This window comes from Hesperophylax consimilis, chromosome 28, assembly GCF_061612785.1.
Source record: "Hesperophylax consimilis isolate HC1 chromosome 28, BYU_Hcon_1.0, whole genome shotgun sequence".
Lineage (NCBI taxonomy): Eukaryota > Metazoa > Arthropoda > Insecta > Trichoptera > Limnephilidae > Hesperophylax > Hesperophylax consimilis.
In genome coordinates, this window is record NC_142863.1 from 12,246,601 (window position 1) to 12,270,624 (window position 24,024).

Sequence of the window (24,024 nt, forward strand, 5' to 3'; positions counted from 1 at the left end):
GTAACCATTGACGATAGTGATGGAGCAAAACGAGAGGTTCTTTTCGAAACAATCATTTCCGTTTTCATTTCGAAACAATTGATTTTATAAGAAACGTAAAAAAATCCGAATAGACTGCAATTTTAGAGCGAACTATTGGTGAATATAGTATTTCAAAATAATAATATCGAATGAATCACCGAGATCTCTTCCGTCGTGTGCCGACTCGAAATTACCAGCTAATTCTATTTTCGTAAAGACTTACTTCTTTTTTGCAAAATTATGTTTTTCAAAATTGAACCGTCTTTTTTAACAAACTCCCCACAAAGGAGGCCCTGAGGAAAATCATTTCACTCAGGGCCTGTCATCTTTTGGAATGCTGTGTTCAAATTTTTACTTGCATTTTTCTTTTAAATGTTGCGATGTAACTTAATTTTTGTGCATTATAATTGTTTCATTTCTATTGTATAATAATTGTACCTGTATTCCGATTTGTTTTGGAGTACAATTTGAACACGCTTCTGGATAATATTCTTTATTAAAACGAATCAAACAAAGATGAAATCAAATTGATTCAAAAGTTATCCACTGTTTAGTTAAATTTTAATATCGCAATGATTTTTCATTTGGTTAAGACCCTTTGTATCCAAAGGTGGTGGGTTCGAATCCAGTAAAGAGCAAGAAGAACTTTATTTTCATTGGATGGTACGAAATTGGTCATTAAATTTGGTCATCCATTTGGAGATTTCACTATTCTAACTTTTGTCTACGAAGATTGTTTACAAATAATAAGATATTTGCAGTGAACCTACAATTCACATAATAAAAGTCAATTGTCCATTTACAGCTGAATTTTTTATGTGAATACTGCACAAGTCCCAACTGCCCTGTGTCAGTGGGCCGTTGGCATCCCTAATTGAATATGTTGCGAGGCTAAAGGGAGTGGGGAGGGAAAGTAGATGAGGAATAGGAAGATTTTGCAGTACCTGGCTATTCAGATTTGGTGTCGGAACATGGCTAATGTCATTTCAAATAAAGTTTCGATTTTGAATGGTGATGTTCACCAGGGCTGTTCTGAGAGCATCTGGTTTTATCTTATTTTTGTATTAACTCCACACTGAAGGCCCTGAGTGAAATGATTTCCCTGTCCTCTTTGGGAAGGCTGTGTGAAGGGTTTTGCTGCAGGGCTGTAGTGTTGGCAATTTCTTATTGGCACTGAACCTTTGGAATACCAGACCTTTTTCGAGGGACTAGATGGTGAAATCAAAAATTAACTCTATAGTGTTTCAAGCGCAAGGGATTCTGTTAAAAAAATTTATGCAGTTTCTCGTGGCATACAGGTTTAAATCGCATAGCAAAAAATTTCACTAGGCTAAATTTCAATTGGTTTGTCGGCAGGAAAAATTCTTGTCACTGGTGCACAAACAGTTCTCCCGTTCTATTACATCAAATTAACTTACAAATAAACAAATCTAAATAGTGGTTATTTACCATTTTGAGGGAAAAACTAACAAAATTATAGGTACAGAAATAAATCCTTAAAATAAGTATTTGGGTTGCAGAGTCATCGTTGCAACTATTCGCACAAGCTAAATAGAAGCCAAATAAAGTGCCAATGATCTCTGAGATAGCGTGTAAATGTGAGAAAATGTAAAATGCTAATATTCCAAAACAAAGCAATGTGCTTAATACTTATTGCCTCTCTTTTTTTTTGATAAATGCATATATAAAAAAAAATTATAGTGCAAACCTCAGGGGAAAATAATATGCTCACATTTGTATTGCCTGCAGTATGCTAATTGTACTCATCCAGGGCATTACCAAAGTTCTATTGATCTTATTAATAGCTGCCAACCACGCTAGTGATAAAAATCTCACACTCACACAAAACTTCAATATTTGTTTTTTTTTAATCTAATTCTTTGCATCTGTTCACCTCTTCCTCGGTCGGTTTTCGGGTGGCTCCCACTGGGCCACCCCACAGTCATAATTTTTGGTGTCCTGTGATCGGCACTGTCAACAATATGTATAAAATGAAATGAAACAAACATTTATTTAATAAATTAGTGACTTTTATTTAAATTACATCATTATACTAAATTATGTACACATTTCCCTATAAATAGACACGGCACAGTGAATTGTATACATTCATGGTCATTTCGTAACACTTTCTGTAAATAGGAATCATGTTCTCTATTGATGTTTTCACACATTGTCTATTTTCCATTATCCATTTGAACATTATTAAGGTTGAGATGTTACATAGAAAATCAAATGTAACATTGTCATCAAATGGTCAATCAGTGCCATTTTGTTTTTTAAGATGAAAACGTTTTTACATAAGGTCCTGCCAGAGTTAAGCATCGATGACACGGGGCTAGTTTACGAGCTGCTAGTCGACGAGTCTATAAGCTAGCGAGTAAGCGAGTTAGCGAGTGTCGATGACACACAAAACTTTCCACTCGCTCAGTAGCGAACTAGCTAGCGAGTTGGAATCACGTGTTATTTTGCGTGACGTGTTGTTTGCATTCTATCATTTATTTTTTTAAGCTGAAAAATGAAGTGGAACACGCGTGATATTACAGAGTTTCTCAACATCTACGAACAATACCCTATTTTATGGAATATAAAAGACAAAGAGTATTCTAACACAAAAGTAAAGGATGAAATTTTCAAAAACCTCTTAATTAAACTTAACGAAAAACAACTAACTGTCGGTATGGATGTGTATCTTTTTTTTTAGCATTCCATCTACCATCTGCAGTAACTCATCAAATTTGGAACTGTTTAATCTCAACATATTTCTATAAGCCAATGGATCTTCGTCCTTTAACTCTCTCAATAAACGGCTGGAAGCACCATATTCATCGCGTTTTTCTATCCATGATCTAAGCTAAGATAACTACTGCCGCGCGAACTACTTCCGTTCACATTTTTGCTGACTGCCAAAACGCAAAGATACTCGCAACTAGTTCCTAGCAGCGATGATGACACACGGCTAGTTAACTAGCTTACAAGCCAACACGCCAGCGAATGGCGAGTAAATTAGCCCGTCTTGTTATTTTACTCGCTGCTTTTTTACAATCGGATAGTCAACTAGCAGATTGTAAAAAAGCCGATGACACGGGGCCAGTTTACAAGCTGCTAGCGAACTCGCTGGCTTGTAGCTAGTAAACTAGCCCCGTGTCATCGATGCTTTAGAGATAAAACGCTTTCGTTGTCGCAAAAATTTTAAATATATCCCGTGGCCCAAGGGTTGTGGCGCCAAGTGGCATGTATATTCTAAAAATAGACCACTGTCCATTGCTTGTTAGTGCGTTTACGTCGACGAGCAGGGAGGGGGTCAGATAAGAACTTCGAAATTCAACCTGCGTGACCAAAGAATCAGTCATAACTATGTAATGGAAAGGGTTAGATGAGTTATTCGTGCGTAGTCGTGTAGATCTTGAGATGCTCTAAAAAGGATGCTGAGCAGAAAAACATAAATTATGCTGAGTGAGAAAAAAAAAATGTTTTCACGCAAAAAAAAAAGGTAGTGTAAAAATACTGCACACCCCAAATTTGTATATATTTGAAAAGTCCCCGTTAAATGCCAGCTCTAGGTTTGTTTCAGCTTTCTATCAAATTGTAAACAGCTAACAAGCATAACAAGATAGAACTTGCGCTTTTATGCGGATGAAAATATTGTTTAAAAGCTGGAACGGACATAGAATTGGCATTTAACAGAGACCTTTAAAATGTCAAATTTGGTTATTTGATGAAAATGTTACATTCAAATTTTTGTGAAACTCCCCAACCTAACACAACCTCCAATGTGTTCCACAACATGGATGAATTCCCAGTGTAGAGGATATGGTAGTGTCAGGAAGCCCAGCTGCGGTGTCTTAACCTAGCTCGGTTGATAAAGAGAGGTCACCGCGTGGTCCAATGGTTCAAGGTCTACTATTCCTGGTCCTGTGGCTGGACCTGGGTCAGGTAGACCTGCTGCTGGGGTGCCTGGACCTGGATCAGCTGTTGCTGCTGCGGAGAGGTCTGTATGAGCAGGGGCTGCCCTCCTCCACCCTGCATCTGGAGTCGGAGCATGTTCACCTGGGCGGCGCTGAGCTGGATGGGAATCTGCTGGATCTCTCCGCTCGGGGTTACCACCTGGTGACGAATGAAAAAAAAAAATTGAATTGCCGTGATGATAGTCAACAAGAGAGGCACAATTTGGAAGGCAAGTATGGGTACTGCCGCCCTGGGGACCCTCCACACAGCATTCCCAAATATGACGAGCGTATAGTGTGGAGCCAAGGTAAAACAAAAAAAAACTGCCAAACCTTCCTCCTTCCCATATCCTTTTCATCCTCTCTACCATCAGCCTTACAACATACCCAATTGGGGATGCCATAGTCCCGCTGGGTCTAGAGCTTAGGGCCATTTGGGACTCTTTCAGCATGCCCCGCGGAAAGTTTAGTGAATGATTATTGACCTGTTGCAGCAGTTGTGGTTGGGGGGGCTGAGGTGCCGGTGCGGGTGACTGCAGTGCCGCCTGGTGCTGCTGCGCCAGCTGGAAGTAGTAGTGCACCTGGTCTTGCGTCACGGCGGAGCGCCCCTCGTCGCGTGCCTTGGTCGCCGGCTTGATCTCCTGCCGGGGAACTATGTCGATGAGGAAGTCAAACTGGTCCGACTTGATGATGGCCATTGCTATGTCGTTTCTCTACAAAAATTAAAATGAGTGTGATTAGTGAAGCTGTACAAATAAAGGTTGCATATGCAAAGTCTATTGCAGACCAGCCTCTCCTTGCATAGCCACTGAAGCTACTATCCTCGGCTTTATCTGGGACGACCAACTCAACATTTTACCTCTGGAATTAAAGCCAGTATTTTGAACAGAAGTCACTTCTTCTTTTGTATACAAGTGGCCACTCATCTGCAAAATTTCTATGAAGAATAGCGTGGGGGGTACAAGTATTTTATTTTATTTTAGTTTGTTGGGGAAATAAACAGTTTTACAATGTTATATAAATAACACATAAAATTCATGTTACATACAGAAAAAAAACATAAAAACACCTTAATTAAAATAACCGAGATATCTTACAAACAGCAGGGGAAAAGGGTATGTAATTGATAGTTTGATTTCATTCTGTCCAATATGCATTTAGTAAACTGAACTAAGGACAAATGGAAAATATCGGCGTCTGAAAAAATATTATTGTATTTAGTGCATGTCCTTCCGAAAAATTAATGTTGTGTGTAGTTAGTTTTTGAATGTGTAATTAATTGTGAATGTCTTAGAGCTATAATAGTAGTTCTGTGAACAATAGACCTTTGTCTGAAGAAGTATGTTTCTAATTTTCTTTTATTTAATAAATCAAAACCAAAATTTCCTCTGAAATAAGATTTGTAAGTAGGTACTTAAATAACTACTTACTTAATTATAAACCATAATATATTTTATGTAACATTTTTTTATTCCAAATAAGGAATTCCAGAGAAACGTCACTATCTACAATAATATTAAATGACAATTCTTTTTTCAAACTTTCTTCAGGAAGGTGGGTATCATTAATGAAAAAAAGGTACAACAAACAAGAAGCTTTCACATTTGAAAAAAGCATCTTCACCGAATCATTAAAAGGGCCACCATCTTGAAACGGAATGTACAGACAAAATACAAAACAGCTGAGTTAAAGCAAGATGAGAATTGTTTTCCATTTCATTGTTAGGTGTGTAGCGCAAAGAGCAGACTCACATTCGACAGTCGCACAATTTGTGGAGGGTCTTTTTTGAGGAAAGGAAGGCAAATTTTTTGGAAAGGTAAAGGGTATGAGGGTTGGGTAGGAATCTAGATATCAGTGTGTCCAGGCGTGACGGATGTATGAATATATCCCTCCCACTGCAGCACAAGGCGATGGGCCGAGGGACCAGTTGGAGCTACCAAACCAGCCTCTCGCGATCTGGCATAAGTGGTGGGCATGCGCATCCTAATATTTTATAGGTGTTACCTGGAGAGTTCTCCTTTTATTATCCTCGGTATGTGCCCAGGCTCTCAGGGTCAGCTCGTGGATGAAGATTTCAGCGGCTTTGGCAAACAGGAGAGGTGCTTCTGCCGAAATCATCTTCACCTCGTCATCCAGCTTCATGATCTTTTTCACACGGGCTAACGGCAGCACCTGATTTTTGTATTCCTCCTGAAAAGAGAATCAATTCCTTTTTAGTCCTGCTATACTTAAAAAAATATCTATTTAAATATATATAGCACATAACTCCACACAGAAGGCTCTGGAGGGAAATTTCTCATGAGAAGTGAACCTGGGTCTTAAGGAGACCCAGATTGTAAGAGGGAAGAAATATAGAGAGTTATGAACCACGAGAATGCGTCGATCCATTCTTATGTGGCAAATTTCCATAGCGTACCATAAATGCATGCTGATCATTTATTGTGTTTCATTGCTGTAAATAAATGTATAGTAAAAATATTAACACAAATCACAAGGATGAAAACAAGAGTCCCGTTCGAGAAAGTTGATTTTTTTAAACAAATATATCTTTGAAAACAATACAGAATTAAAATAATTTTTTTTCTTTTGTCTCAAATTAAAACTGCATAAACTGAAGTTAAAGTCAGTGTTGAGTCATTTATGTGTAAAAAATGTGTGTAAAAATGGCTTCAATGCCATAAGTTAAAGCATTTATTACCCGTTCTATGGCTTTCATAATGTTTCATTTTAATAAAATATTCTTTCACACAAAAGACAAGATGAGAAGACTTGTATCACTTTTTTTGATACATGTAGTTGGAACCTTCAATAAGATATATACAATATTCATATAAAATTATCGGACAACAATGCTTTCCCCGCCATTCAAGTAGGACTTGCTGGAAGTGTTTTATAAATCAGTATTCTTCTTATATGGTGGAGGAGAGATAATGGACATTAATATGGGATGCTGAGGTTGTTCAGTAAGTCAATGGCATGAGAAGTCACTCGGTTCAGCACAGATGTGCCTCGGAGAAATTGGCGGAAAATACATTAGAAATTTAACGCAATTTGCTTGCTTATGGATTTAAGGATTATGGCAAGGATGATTCCGGGAGCACAGAATGTGTGTAAAGTAACTCACGTGTCCCGCCCTGCGTATGTCCTCCATCACCTTCTCCCAGAACTGTGCGAGGACAGCGTGTGCATCTCCGACCCCCTCTGCCCCACCCTCTTCGCCTCCTGCCATCTCTCCCTCCTCCTGAAGGCCGCCCCCGTCCCTGAAAAAATAACAAACTTCACATATATTATGGTTCCATGACAACACAGACCATTGGATAGAAAAAATATTCTAGAATAAAATAAAGAGTACAACTAGCAGTTACCTGTATTGGCTGGCAACTGCCATCAGAATGTAAGGGAAATGTTAGAAGTATTATTACTATTCTACAATAATCCTAAACTAATTATTATAAATGGTCAACTAAGTACAGCCCAATTTTGTGATAAAATCACCTCAATGGAGTCTAATTCAAAATATTCTTTTATCATTTTCTGTTTCATCCTGTTACTGTGTATTATTCTAATGGCATGTATTTAAACTTAGGGTAAAGTTTGCTTGTCACGATTACGTTTTAATACACACAAATTATTTTAATAACTTCTTCTTCAATAATAGCAAAATCACCGTGTGGCGTTATTTAAATTAATAAAGTAACTAACGTTGTTTACAAATGTATTTAGTAAAAATTATCAACATAATTCATAACCAATGGTTTCTTCATCAGGATACAAAGTACACACATTGGTTTTTTGAAACATGTTGATAATTTTTATTAAATAGTGGTGTAAACAGAGTTATTTATTTAATTTCATTTAACCACTCGGAACATTAGAACGTCAAAAGACGTAAATATGATAATAGCGGTCAAGACATTAGTACGTCTTTTCACGTAAACGCGCGAGATTTTACAAAAATCGATTTATTTCCATCACTAGTATACGGATTGCCATGATTTAAAAAACAGAGTATCGATAATGAATAACGCTACGCGTCTGCATTCAAGAATATCTATGGAATGTAGAGGTGCATTATCTGAGTCGATTGAATCTGTCATCTTGTTCGTTCATAATTTATTGCGTTTTTAAATAATTTATTAAAAATATTTTAGTTTGGACGGTTAATATTTTGAGGTGACTAATAGTTTTTAATTATATTTCATCAATATATAAAGTGTTATTTCTTTATGATACTCAGAAAAAAGTACATTTTTCACAGCTTTGAAATAATGGTCAGCGATTTTTACATATTTTTGACGTTTTCAGAAAATGTATATTTAGAAACGCAAATATTTACGTATAACAAAACAATACGATAGTGAATTTCATAATCTTTCCAAAACATTTTTTAGAATGAGGCTACGTTTCCCAAAACGTGAGTTATGAAGCTTTTAACAAAACTCGTGAATAACACAAAAATTTTCGCGTTTTGACAGTTCGCAAAGGAACACAAAGTAAATAAAAGTCCTTTTCTGAGAGGTTAAATAACATTTAATTATTGCAAGAAACAACTACTTGCATCAGGTAGTAAAAGATGCATTCAAGTTCCATTTTTACAATCAAATTTTAAAATTTCCCACTCAAAAGATGTTTTGCCGCCATGTAGGATTTGGATAGTATGGTAACTGACGTTATGATCGTATGCAAAAGATCGTAAGTAAAAAGATTTACGTAAAAAGATCGTAAACTGTACATTATCTTATAAAATATATGATTACACGTAAATTATATCAAATCGTTTTAATTTAACAAGACACTGAAAAACTATTATTTTGCTTACGATCATTTGAGTACAATAATTTGATTACAATCATTTGGTATAATATGATCATTTTACCTAAAACCGTATGAAATAATGTTTACCATTTCCGCTTCAATCTAAATACACATACACAAATTATAAGAACCCATTTTATGCATGTTTTTCCATCTCTCCTGATAAAAATAGTTTTTCCTTGGTAATAATTTGAGCTTATTTAGCAGTAAGCAGAGAAAGGGATTTTTACCAAACTTTGTCACAGAGCAACAATCTTTCGACGCACCTAGACTATGCTAAACGTCTCACAGCGCACATCTTTCAGAGCTAACTTTGATGAATCATAAAAGATAATGACATAGGAAACAGGAAAGTCCATTAGAGGAATCTTTTGTCATCCTCATAAATAAATTTGATAAATATTTGTTTTTTTGAGCTGAAAAATAGCTAGGATAAAAGGGTTAACTGAGCAAATTAAATATTTATTTATTTATTTACGGACAAATAGTCCATTAACAACATATTAATTACACGAATAAGTTTTATAAACAGAGATGACAGTGAAAGGAAAGCATATATAAATGAGGAGCGAAGACAATAACAATGACAATAATAATATAAAAGTAAGAATGGGAGATAATAATAAGTCAAAGCATGAAGATGGTTCAAAGGGCATTAGAAATTAGACATTGCGTATTGACTGTCGAAAGTCATTTAGGCATATACCACAAAATTCAATGCTTTGACTTGACAGTGAGTTGACAAGTCTCGACATTCTGGACAAAGGAGAATGGTATCCATAATTGGTAGAATGTTGATTGACGAACAGCAATTCATTATTTCGGAGTCTACGGGAAGGGATGTTGAATTGGATAAGTTGCAACAAAGCAGGTGAGTCTGTAATACCATTGATAATCTTAAATATGCAAATCAGATCAGTGTCCCTTCTACGTTTATCCAAAGAAGAAATGTTTAAAGTTTGTTCAACTTCATCATATGATTACTCTCCTCTTTCAAGACCCTAATATTTATTATAATATCCTAATATTTATTTGCCTTTTGCAACCAAAACAGCAATTTATAGGTTACCAACAAAAAAAGTTCGTTGTGATGACATTTTGGTATTTTTAGTAGTGTTATCGCTGGCTTTATTACATCGTCTGTGATCGGAATATATAATGTATAAGAATAACTGTATAACAGAACTGATTAGGTACAACCAGTGACACGGTAAAACAGTTTGTAAATATAAACAGCATCATTACGGGTTTCCTAGTTATGGTATCAGCGTTTGTATTTTTATTGTAAAAAATTTTAAAGCATTTTCAACCAGCAAGAACAATAATTAACAACACATTGCAATAATAATATTATGAATTATTACTACTAAACGTCACAACAATGAATATCGATAAACTGGGTAAAGATTACTCACGTTGATACAAAGCAAACGGACATTTTGTTTAGTGCAATTTAATTCCAAATCTGAATATGTCCTTCACGTTTCTCCAGGGGGTATTCCAATGTAGAAAATATAGTTTAGATTATTTTGGAACACTTTGACGCGTTTAAAATTGCTGCCGATCGGGGGACTGAGGGAAATAATTCCGGATCGCCAATCACCAATTATAAGGAACGTGATTCGTCCGGCCAGGGCCACTCACGAAAATAGACAGGACGGGCAGTGTTGCCAGCTAGTGAAGCATTAGTAAAGCAAGAAGTGACTGAAAAATATCGAAAATAATGATTATTCATTTCGTAATGAGGAACTCCACCATCATGACAGTTTTTACTAGTATTTTCATTAATCTTGTCGCTACACGGTTAATACGGAATTATTATTTTTCAAATAAATGGATATAGCCTAATTATTATTCAAAATGACTATTTATGCGGTGGGAGATGAAAAAATGTGCAATTTATTTTTAAAAATTATTTCACTTATCGAGGGTTTAACGCCATGATTCATATTTATACATTTCTTGGACATAAAAAGCCCTCGACGGGGCAATTTGAAAACAATTTGAAGCCGCGGGTTCAGGGGGAAGATGTACAAAAAATGCCAAAAACTACTTAATTTTTTTTGATGGCTTATTCCACTCCTTGTCTCATCAAAAACCCAAAAATATCATACAAGATGGCTGCTAGGTAATTTACCCCCACCCTAGATTTGGCTTCAATGCCATTCACACAAAATCATACTAATGCTCTGTCAATTCAAAAGGAGCAATTTTAGTGTTTTGACAAGAAAGAATACTTGATAAACTTGTCGAATTCCGCTACGCGCTTAGTACGCAAAAATACACATCACTTGGTTTCAACTTAATTACTACAATAAATAACTATTAATGTGTTTGGAGATGGTAAAAGATGCATTGCAGTTCCATTTTTTCTCAATCGAAATTAAGTTTGAAGGTTAGGAAATACGTGTAAATTATTAAAATAGCTCAAATTAAACCCTAAAAACCTATTTTGCGCATGTTTACATAAACCGCCGACTTAAATAGCTGTCTCCATTACATATTTTTATGTTAAAATTAAGTATTGTTTTTTTAAGAGCCTTTACAAGTTTGCCGAATACTTTCTTCTCTAAATCAAATCTATCATAAATTAATTTTATTTTGGGCTGTTATGCCACCACTTAGATTATCCTTCATTCAAATTAGAATCCATAATACAACTTGCAATCAAGAATTGTGCTTCCTGTGCAACGAACTCGCTAATGTCAAAAATATAAAATATTTAGGAGTATCAATAGATATTAATCTTAATTGGAAATCACATATTAATCAAACCACTTCTAAACTAAGATATCTTACCTACATATTTTACAGACTCAAGGAAATTTTAAACGCTGAAAAATTGAAAATTATCTACTTCTCTCTGGTGCAATCTGCAATCACTTATGGCATAAAGGATGGGGTGGTGCACCTGATACATTCATTAAGCCTCTACAAATAATTCAAAAACACATAATTAAAGTCATATATAACAAAAATAAAACATTCTCGACCGACCTATTATACAAGGAATCTAAATTATTTAACATTCGTAAATTATTTATATTACAAACTAAGAAATATTTATTTAAAAACAAAAATAATTTCAAAATAAATGAAAACAGAATGAGCAAAAGAAAAAATAATATATTTTACACCCCCCAAACAAATACTAAATTAATGCAGACACATAGCAGTTTCATTGGTCCTCGTACATTTAACCTTCTACCACTACAAACTCAAATGATAAATAAAAAGATAGAATATATTAAAGAGGTAAAATTATGGCTAAATGAGGCAGATATTGAAACGCTTTTACTATAAATTTATTGATCCTTTCCACAACTCACTTGCTGAAACTTTATAAACTATTGTACATAATGTTTTCTCTTTACTTTTTATAATAACTATAAACAAAAAAAAACTTTTCTACTAATGTATATTATACTTTAGGTACTTGAAATATAGTAATCGTTTTATATTACCCACACTCAGGCAGTGCCTAAGTGGGTTTTCATTTCTTGTGTATACTATTTGGTATTATATATTGTGTTATTATATACTATCTATTAATATGTATAATATGTGTAAAGAAATGAAAATAAATAAAGTAATAGAAAAAAAAAAAAAAAATTGAACTCGGAATTAACTAACTTCCTAACGATGATTCGGATTAGGCATAAATAAACAACGCTGGATTAGGTAGGTACGTTTGTTTTACTTTTGAGAAATATTATTTTGTACGATTGGCACTTCCGTCATTTCTCATATTTGATTGTCTATGAATTTTGGGTTACAAATTTATGTCACCCAAAATGAAACGGCGTTGAACATGGGAACGTGGGTAGTTTATTTATGATGGGAACTCTGGTCCGTAGTTCCAAAATAACTGAAAGAACCCTCGACTCTGTGCAGAAACGGGCGGTCCGTTTGATAGATTCTCCTTATCCTATCAAGCGGATTACAATATTTAGAGCACAGGCGTTAGGTAGGTATGTTGTCCTTGTTCTACCGGTATTAAAATGGAGGAGGCTCCGAGAAACTAGCGTTATTGATCCCTTCGGTACCGGTGCATAATCGGGAAACACGCCAGTTTTTTTCAGAATTGGTATCACCAGGCTTACCATGGCACGGCTCATCCCAAAAAGCAACTTGATGAAGGTAAATATCTCACAAGCCGTGCATCTGCATATAACAGCATTAGATAAATTTATGGACCGGTAAATCAGGAATTTTCAGAAATGGCATCACATGGCTTATCTTCTCAGGGTTTATAGCAAAGATCAACACAAACGTTATTGTTTCTCTTTTCTTTTTTTTTTTTTTTTTTTTTTTTATAGTGAATACCTCACAAGAGTCCCAACTGCTCCCGTCTGGAGCCAGTGAGACTATGGCATCCCCAATTAGGGGATGTTGTGAGGCTGAAGGTAAGTGGGGAAGGGAAAGAGGAAGGTGGGGAAGTACCTGGCTATTCAGATCTAGTCACTAAACACGGCTAAAGCCATTTGGAGCAACGTTTCAATTCTGAATGGTGGTCTTACACCAGGGCGATACTGGTAGTATCTTCCACTCTAGCGAACATAAAGAGAAAAAGATACACCGGACCTAAGTAGTAAAGCGCCTTTGATGTGATTTTTAAAGGGCCGACATTCCAGTTGCTTTTGTACATGTGAGTTGTGATTGGGTTGATTCTGAAAACTTAGATGTTTTCATCGGTGATTAAATCACATGATTCATTTGATTTCATCACTGCTTTCATCGCTGGTTTCATAGGATTTTTCATCACTGGTTTCATCACTGTTTCCTCGCTGATTTAATCGCTGGTTTCATAGCGGTTTCATCGCTGGTATCATCAGTGACTTCATCGCATGTTACATCACTGGTTTCATCACTGTTTCGTGGCTGATTTCATAATTGGTTTCATTCGTGATTTAATCGCATGTTTCATCACTGTTTCATCGCTGGTTTCATAATTGGTTTCATTGGGGATTTTATTGTACGTTTCATCATTGGTTTCAAAATATAGGGCCATCCAGTGACAGCAAGGTCACCGGGACAAAGTAACCGTGACAGGAATATCGACCAATGTCGGACATGAAGCTGGGTTCATAAGTTTGATTGTTCCTTTCACTCTTTTTTTGACTATGGAAAAATGTTTTGTTAGACATTAATATTTTTGATGCTGTTATTTGAACAAAATTTTTGATTTCTGATAATTTTTCTGTTTTGTCAAAGTGCACAGTATGAGCCACACCTCCAAAAAAGGTCTAGGGACTTTACTGCTCGAGTTTAGCACACGTGACACTGAGCCGATTCGGTAGCCCAGATCGAGTTGCACGGTTTGAGTCTCATCTCACACAAATGGGCCTTTACTTTACTTTACCTTTACTTTACCGTTCGAGTTTAGCACAGCTGCCACTGAGCCACTTCGATCATCTAGGAGTAAGTGGTCGACGGTGGTTGTTGTATGTATTGTAAGAATGTGTCTGAAAGAATTCGAATTTGACCAATATGTGAAAACTTCAATGGTTCTTTTTGAAAAAAATTTAATCCGAAATTGTACAGATATTTGTATAATAATACTATCAGATGATTTCCTGTTTTAACAACGTGCAAAGATTTAGTGGTTGGTTTCATCACAGGTTTCATTGGTGAATTCATCACAGGTTTCATCTACGATTTTATCGCATATCTATCTAATCATTGGATTGATCACAAGTTTCAAATGTGGTTTTATCTTTCGTTTCATCACTGGTTTCACAATTAATTTCATGTGATTTCATCAATGGGTTCATCAGTGATTTCATCAGTGATTTCATCAGTGATTTCATCAGTGATTTCATCACTGGTTTCATTGCATGTTTCACTATTGGTTTCTTCCCATGGTTTATCACATGTTTCACCGCTGGTTTCATCGCTGGTTTCATCATTTAATTGATCACAGATTTAAAAGGAGATTTGATCACACGTTTCATCGCTGGTTTCATGTCCGTTACTGGCTCTTGTACCGTATATCTCCTCATAACGGTGACCGGATAAATCATCAAAATGATAATTCATCACATCTTTAAAAAGTTTAATAAAGTCATGGAATGTGATGAAACAAAAAAATTATTAACTGGGTTATGTAGGTTAAGTTAGGTTAGGTTAGGTTAGGTTTAAAAAAAAAATTTCATCGTTTTTAATTACTTTATATCACTTTTTAAAGGTGTGTTGAATTGTCATTCTGTTGAGTTATCATGGAACCAGTTCCGTAGTAAGTGTTCAAAGAAGGTTTGAAAGTGAGATATGTAAATAATAAGTTAGAAGGAGCGCACTAGTATTAAAAAAACGATAATAATTAAGCAAAAATGTTAAAAATATTCAATAAAACACGACTATTTTGAAATGAAGCAAAAATCTCTTGACAAATGCAAATCAATTAAATAACAGAACAAAACGTGTTTTTAATAATTTTCTATCGAGGGAATTTCATATAATTGTCGTTTCGGCTCTACAAATGTAAGGATATTATCTTCAAAATAAATAATATTATTTTCTATCGAGGGAATTTCATATAATTGTCGTTTCGGCTCTACAAATGTAAATATATTATCTTCAAAATTAATAATATTATTTTAGGCACTTCAAAATTTGATGTGTTAAAGAGAAATATGTTATAAATATGTAGAAATTCGGAATGCGGGGGCTTAAAAAAATTATGTAAGGAAAATTTTTTGTACCTCCTACTTCTGTCTCGACACAGATCTTTCCTAGTAAGACAGGCATCGAAAAAATCATACTTTACATAGATAAAACTGAACAAATAAATTAGTAATATTATTAAACAAATAAATAATATTATGTAAGGCGCCTCGCCTTTGTTTCAACCTACACGAAACACATTACTTTCATTGCGCTGCCGGTTTTATGGTCCGTGCAGTCTGATCGTAGCTCGGCTGCAGTCGGTACTCTTTGATGCCATATATCTTTGTTTCTATTATGTGCGAGGAAAAATTTCATTAGGATGAAAAAAATGTATGTAAATTATGCAAGAATTAAAATAAAATTTATAAAATCATATTTACAAATACTCGGAACATTTTACAAAGAACCATTTTTATTCACCCTTAAAAACACATTTCAGCAAGCCAAGAAAACTGGTCTTTACTAGAATAGTATAAACATTTTCACTGTAGTTCAGTTTTATAAAAATGTCAAAGCGTTTGTGTCGTTAAATTGAACACAAATTTGTGTGTGAAAGTGCATTTTGCGGTGGTGGTATAAAATTATTAAACCATTGTTTGAGAGTTTCTTGTAAAATGAGAATGTTCTTATCATTGAGAATGGCGCGAATTCGACCTCACGAATTCAGTTGTCAAATATTAGTCAAGAGGGTCGGACGTTTCGACGTAGTTTGTTTAAAAAAACGTCGGTTTTTAAGCGATATTTAATGTGAAAATTTTCGTGACACGTGATAAAGTATGTTTTTAACTTAAATGTGCAAAAATCAGTGGGATTATGTGTTTTTTGTGAGTTTTTTCGCGTTGTTTTGACGTAGCAACAGGTCAAACGCTACAACTGTTTTGAAAATCTCTGAGGTAAACAGTTTTTTTTTGTATTAAAAATCAACAAACTAATCATTTTTGTGTAATTATTTTGCAGTATTACTTATGAGCAGAAAATTCTTATGTGTTGCAGAAAAATTATTTTAAAATCAAAACGCTAATACAACGAAAACACGCCTTATTTCTAAACGCAAGATATTTTGTTATTTTTGTTTTCGTTGTTGTGCGTTTTCGCTGTAAAATGATTTGCTGGCTTTTGCGTTTCCTATCTCCTATAACATGAGACTCTTCAAGACCCAGGTTAACTTCTTTGACATAAATAAACCCTTCCCAAGGCATCCTCAAAGACGACATCGACCGTGGGGAATTTTTTTTAATAAAAAAATGAAAAAAAGCTTGATTACCATGAGATTTATTATGGGGAAACGCCCGAGATTTGTACTCTCTTTATCAAACTCGGTTATGTTAATTTTCAATTGAATTATATAGAGCCAGCGAGGAGATAATACCGGTAGAAGATGGTTGTGGGCGTGTCTGTTGTGTAAGAAAATTTTACTCTTAAATAGTCACGTCTTTCTCTTTGTGCGCTTAGTTCTACTAAACTACGAAACGGATTTTGATAGAGTTTTCAATATAATTTAGAAAATTTCTTCCGGAAGGTTTACATATATAATACATGTATATTATATAAATAGAAAGTAGAGAAAAGTCGATGTTTTATATATCAAGTCGTAAACATATATTTTCGGGCACTACATTGCTAATGCTGGCTTAACGTTGTGAGATACATCAAAATAATGTACTATGGAATTGCATATATTAAAAAGGCCTACAAAAAGTCTGTCATGATATATGTCTATCTTTTAAGGATAACCCCTAGCAACGCCAGGTACATGTCAGCTAGTTAGATAATAATGATAAGTAAGTAATTTAGTATCTGGAAAAGGATGATGATGTATTTTAATAGTTATTTCGTTAATATTAAAATTAATTATTTACTTGGGGGCCATTTTTATTGATGTGGAAGTTTCAATTTTTTTCTTCGTTAATTTAATAAAAAATATGAATCCATGATCCTAAAATATGTTACGTAATACGTCTTATTTTTGATCAAATCTTATTATTTAAAATCCTAAATAATTGTCTGGACTCACAAGAACTTACCAATTTAATAAATCTTCATATTCCGTCTAGATCAACCCGATAATCTGATTTATTTTATCTACCCTTGTGTAGAACAAACATTCGAAAAAATTCCCAAATTCTTCGTATATGTGCACAATATAATACAAAATTTTACAGCATTGACATTTTTGGTAATAACCTAAAGAAATATCGATATGAAGTAATGCTTACGATCGATTATTAATATGAGAGTATGGAATGTATCGGCAGCATCTCCTATCCTCTTCCTATTTTCCTTTTCCTCTGCCCTTTCTTTAACACCAAATTAATTTTAAGATACTAAAACTTCATTTCTAATGCACTTTAACATAAGAAACTTCTGTGGCTTGACTTCAGTTAACTTGTATATTTATCTCGTATATTATATAAAAGCTGTTTGTTTCTTACAAAATAAATAAATCAAAAAATAAATCAAAAATTATATAACCTAAATAACTATTTTAATACTATTATATTAAAACATGGCTTGAAGAAAATATGTGAAATTCGTTATTCGTTATTATTGAAGGGAAACCAGAGAAATTATCAGAGAAATTATCCGTACTTTTAACGAAATAGCTACAAAAATGCATTATTTTCCATTCCCGGAAATTGAAATACTGACTTTTCATTATTGTCTAACTGATACATAGTGATTTTTTTAAATTATTGGCTTATGTAAATTGGCGATATCAATTTTCTTTCAAATTGGTTTACAATTATTTTACAAGCATTAATTATTCGCCTGAAACACTCATCCACATTGAAAAATCTCCTGATAAAAGATACATGACGCCAACGGGACTCGAACCCGTGTCCCTTCGATTTCCGGTCGACAGCTCTGACCACTGAGCTATGGCGGCTTATCTCTTATCCGCGAAATAATTCAATATATACTTATGTTTCATTCAACAATTACTGCTTGTTACATTTTTTCACCTGAAAACAACCAACTTTATTTTTATATGAGAAAGGCATTTTAAGTGCTAACTCTCTCACTAGATGGCGTCGAGACAAATTGTCTACATTTTTAGGTGAAATACAAGAACTTGTCAAATATTAATTGTTATTTTTTTGGTAAACTAATGTTTAAGACAAGATTTTTATGTATAGCACAAAGGGTAACAATTATTTTACAAGCAATAATTATTCGCCTGAAACACTCATCCACATCCACAAACACTCATACACAAATTGGTTTAGGTCACACTTCTCCATTGTCCATAGGTTTATCTTTAGTGCATTGAACAAACAGAAACTACCCAGCATCCCCCAGATAACAGCCCCCTGCTATGAGTAAATAAAGTTGAAATTAATAAAGAAAATAATAAAGTTGAAATTTTACAATACATTATGTTTTGAACTTTAGCTGGTTATTAGTATATCAGTTAACTTTAAATTTTTGAAATTTAGCTGGTTATTAGTATATCAGTTAACTTTAAGTTTTTATTTATTTGTGTTCTTTCATCTTCTATTATTTTTTATTTATTATTTACAATGTTGTATTTTTTGTAAATCTCTCAGGCCACGGGTACGGAACCCTTAGTTTTTTTTTAAAAATATTCTTTATTATTATTATAATTTTAAGTGAAAATCTGTTATTGGATTTTATCTTTATTATTTAGTTTATTCTTATATATGTAAATAATCTGTTGATTTTCCCAAATAAATAAAAAAAAAAAAAAAAAAAAAAATAAAACATCTTTTTTCAACTGATGATAGCATATTTGATTACATTTAAGTTAACATTATTAGAAAAGTAACACAATTTTCACTACGCCAGAGCAGTTTCGATAGATTTTGCAAAGAAATAATAATATAGAGTTATGAATATTAAAATAATTTAATTGAATACCAAACTTCGTAATGCATAATTTTATTAATTACCTTTTAAACTGTAAACTGGGGGCCTCAGCACGTGTAAAACACCCAGTGAGGCCCACATTATCAAATAATGTATTAAAATACAGGGTGTCCGGATGTAAAGTGCACTATCTTTGGCAAGTAATACAACACGATGGTAGAAGTAAAAAAATCAATAAATTTTTTTTCCCATACTAAAATATTTTTCCATAGAAGAATATTTACTTTCCCATACAAACAATTTAACTGTTTTTTTATCTAAGACAATGGAATTTTGAAAAAAAGTTCATTATTTTTATACTTCTAAAATCATATAGAATCACCCTCCCGAAATTAGTGCAATTTTTTTTTAAATTCCTTTATTTTTCCCAATTTTTTCATTAATTACATACAATATTATATAAATCAATACGAATAATGGGAACCCACTAAGGCGCAGTCTGTGCGTGGGTAATATATTTACGTTATTATATTATTGTACCTCGAAAAAAAAAAACTGTGGGCATATAAATCAAAAACAAGATTACATTTTGTCTAAGCGGTTTCTATAAAAAAGTGTATAGAGAAGTTATAAGTGTTTAGTGTAATATATGGTGAATATTTTATGAGAAACATAAATTGATACATAATTAAATAAAAAAAAGTTACAACTGCTGTATCGAAAAGCCATAATTTTAACTCTTTTAAATATTGAGGAAGTTTAGTAATCACTTGAATATTTTTCGGTAAAAGATTGAAAGTATGAGGTCCAATGAAACTGCAGTGTGTTTGCATTTGTTTTGTGTTCGTTTGGGGGGTATAAAATACATTATTATTTCTAATGTTGGTTCTGTTTTCGTTTATTTCGAATTTATTTATTTTTTTAAAGATGTATTTCATAGTTTAGCAATTAACCCCCAGAAATCATATATTGTACCAAATAATAATAAAAAATCACTTATTCAACTATCAAAACGTAGTAGAAAAATATATATAACACAGATTAATACTTATATAATACTTTATAACGACATCGTGTACAAACTTTGCCATTGAAACTACCAAAATAACATACTAATTTCAATTGTCGTTATAAGCATATTGATATTCCTACATATTCTTGTAAAATGCGTAAAATGATTCAAGTTCAATGAACTTTTAATTTTCAAATAGGTACAAATTTTTTTTAATAATTAATTATACTGATTCTGTATTTGAAATGTGTATTTCTTTATTACATTCTTGACAAATCTAAAGCTGAATATTAAATTTTAAGGTTGTTTGAAATGGTAAATTTCTGATCGTAGCCAATTATTTATTTATGGGCAATGATCCTGAGGCAAATATTTCATAAATATTTTCAGCTTCTCAAATCTTTCAATTATACTTTCCCGTGATTTCCCGTGATAAATAATATCTACAAAGAAAGAAAAAAAAATAGAAAAATATCAAGCAAATATGAAGTAATTTCGAAATAACAAAATTGTACAATAGTGGTACTACAATTAACTTATTTGAAACATAATCACACTGTTTATATGTAAGGGTAAGCATAGAGGAATGACTGCCAAATAAATATGTCTTGATCTCCACTCTTTGCTTTATTCACATTCATACATACGCTCTTCTGTTATTCTTAGGCACAGTTGTTTCGCAGAAATTCACATGTGACAAAGTCTAATGCCCATTCAGCGCTATTTTGTTTTTTTGACCGTTCAAATTTTATATCGGTTTCAGCTTTTTTAACAAATTATGGTCAGCAGAAGAGGATAACTAACATGTTGTTAAGCTTGTCAGCTTCTTACAATTTGATATATCGCAGAAATGCACCTAGAATCAGCGTTCAATGAGGATCTTTCAAATTCCTAACTTAACCTAACCTAACATTTTCAGATTTCTTCATTATACATTATCAACACAAACGCAGTTGCATGAACACGTTTTCCAATATTTTAGGAAATTACTAAAAGTTTATCAGGAAACGGTCTGCAATCCCGTTTTTATACGGATTACCAATAATGTGAAGAGATTTTTTAATAAATTACCAATACTAATTTTAAAAATTTTTTTTTTATAGTGAATACCTCACAAGAGTCCCAACTGCTCCCGTCTGGAGCCAGTGAGACTATGGCATCCCCAATTGGGGGATGTTGTGAGACTGAGGGTAAGTGGGGAAGGGAAAGAGGAAGGTGGGGAAGTACCTGGCTATTCAGATCTAGTCACTAAACACGGCTAAAGCCATTTGGAGCAACGTTTCAATTCTGAATGGTGGTCTTACACCAGGGCGATACTGGTAGTATCTTCCACTCTGGAACGTGCCGCAAATATACTATATATTATTTTAATTAATTAATTGTGAAATAACACAAATTAATCAAATAAAATTTATTTGCGCACGCCGGGTTCGAACCCGCGACCTTCGGAATGGCAGTCCAATGCGTTACCACTGCACTATGCCGGCCGTCAAAGCCTTTATTATCTTATCTTTATTAAAAAAAATGTAATGTAATCCATGCTTCTAATCAGGCAACATAAGCTTTAACGAAGCTAGGAAATTCGCGGCCATTAGTTAGCATGATAACGAGACTGTAAAAGCTCTTTCATAAGGAAATAAGACAAGAAAAAGCTTCGCAGATGTAACGGGAGAGATTAAAAATATTTCACAAAGCGTACTACCCCATTAATATATTAAAAACGTCAAGATTTTTAAGATGTTAAAGGCCCTCCGCCCTTAAAACCGGCAACAAAATTAGATAAAGCTATAGATCAGTAAATTATTATTTTAATTTTAGATTAATGTACGCTAAATAGTATAAAAACAAAGTCACTAACCGCCTCTTTTTTTTTATTTTTTTAAATTTTTTATTATTTTTTTATTATTTAATAAATGTTTACAAGTTACATTTTTAGAATTTTTTTTTAACTACCATACTAGGCTAATGCCCGTGTTGTGGTAGTTATACATGAAATAATAATAACAATGACATAAAATAACTAAAAAATACTTATAGTAACATAAGTATGTAAGTATAAATCATAATGAAGTAATAAAATCATAAATATCAGTATGTTTGTTTGTGCTATTAGTTCTTCCAAACTATGCAACGGAGTTTGATAGGGTTTTCACTATCATTTAGAAAATTTATTCCCTGAGGTTTATATGTTAACGAAAATGTATGTAATCCGTCATTGTATTCAATTTCTAGAAAATGTATGTAGTTCCTAAAATCGCCCGGATATGTGTGAAATAAATTATATTAGACACATTTCCTAGGAAATCTATACATTTCCTAAATAGCAAGGGGAAATGTAAAACATTTAAGAAATCAATTGCATCGTCTGATCAGGCGATCTCGTAAACAGTCAGTGCGTACATAACCTAACCTAACACAACCTAATTGCCATAGGACAAAATTACTTATGGACATAAAACAACGTGTTTTATTACTGAAAGCATTCTTTTTTTATACATTTCCTTATACGATATTGGAATTATATACAATTCCTAGGAAATGTATACATTTCCCAGGAACGTATGTATTAAATAATTTTTAAAACAATATTTTATACATTTCCTAAATAGCTTCGGAATTAAATACATTTCCTTGAAGTTGTATACAATTCCTAGATATCATACATTTCCGGTAACATATATAAAACATGGATATTATATTTTTTGAAAGTAGAGAAAAGTCGTGCAACGCCGGGTAAAGTAAATAGTAAATAATAATAAAGAAAAAAAAATGCTACGTGGTCGTGTTTCGCGATCCAAAAGTGTGGGAGATCCATAGACATATGAATATTAATAGAACTACCCTAAGTGATTAAAAGCGTATTATCCCCACTCCTCATACCGGTTCCATTGGAGCCGGCTGTGCTCGCGTATGGCCTCAAGTGAAATTTGAAAACGTGACGTCATCATTCTTGTGCGAACTATGGTCGAGGCATCATCGGTTCATTTTACGAAATAACACGGCAAAATGTTGACTTGTACTATGAAAACTTGTAAAAATAGATGTGAAAAAGAGAATAAACCCAATTGTCGTATTACATTCCATATATAAGCATTATTTTACTTTATTTTAAGGATATTCACATCGTATAATATGAATCAGTTGTTACTATCACATTGAGAAACGTCTGGACGCGAAACACAAAGCTGGTTGGTTGCTGGGAAGTAAATTATGAACATTTATAAAAGTGTCTTAACTAAATACTTAAACGAAATATTCGACTCTGAAAATAGAACCGAATTTTTTTGCCGAATTTGGACTTCGCAAATTTGTTCATAACGTGGCGAGTAATTTGCGCTCCCATGTAAAAATGTCTATTCATTCAAAAGCAGATTTTACTTTTAAGAAGTAAATGGTGATATTATAATGCGAGATGCCTATTTACTGTCAGATTGATTTATTGATGAATCACAGTCAGCTTCACTCCCTTCGTTCTTCAACAGTTGATTTTACCCCTCGCCATTATCTTCTCGTCTATTAATTCCTATGTCTGTGGGGAGATCCTATATTATTCCGAAATTCGGTTTCTCAGCACACATTCAAAATCGATTGGAATCACCATTCCATACGAGCTCTGGCAGTGTAAGAAAGACAGAATATGTAAAGTCGATTGGCTATCTCGACCTAATAGTCAAAATGTACTGTGTCAGTGGTTTCCATTCTAATCTACACGGACTGAATTTTCTATTGGGTGTA

At 33.5% G+C, this 24,024-nt stretch overlaps 1 protein-coding gene across 1 annotated transcript; it reads right to left on the bottom strand.

The window, feature by feature from the left end:
- Nucleotides 1–2,051: 2,051 nt before the first annotated feature.
- On the bottom strand, nucleotides 2,052–10,421 carry LOC149410194 (nuclear transcription factor Y subunit gamma-like). The gene is made up of 5 exons (XM_089648512.1): nucleotides 10,199–10,421; nucleotides 7,093–7,228; nucleotides 5,973–6,158; nucleotides 4,454–4,681; nucleotides 2,052–4,128 (listed from the first exon to the last, which is right to left on the bottom strand). The coding sequence occupies exons 1-5, from the start codon at nucleotides 10,219–10,221 to the stop codon at nucleotides 3,925–3,927; spliced, it is 777 nt and encodes a 258-aa protein (XP_089504638.1). The 5' UTR covers nucleotides 10,222–10,421; the 3' UTR covers nucleotides 2,052–3,924.
- Between the last annotated feature and the right edge of the window lie 13,603 nt (nucleotides 10,422–24,024).

Coding starts and splice junctions, on each gene's coding strand:
- LOC149410194 (XM_089648512.1), bottom strand. CDS start 10,221: ATGTCCGTTTGCTTTGTATCAAC. Junction 7,229..10,198: donor TCCGTTTGCTTTGTATCAAC/GTGAGTAATCTT, acceptor TTATTTTTTCAG/GGACGGGGGCGGCCTTCAGG. Junction 6,159..7,092: donor ACATACGCAGGGCGGGACAC/GTGAGTTACTTT, acceptor TTCTCTTTTCAG/GAGGAATACAAAAATCAGGT.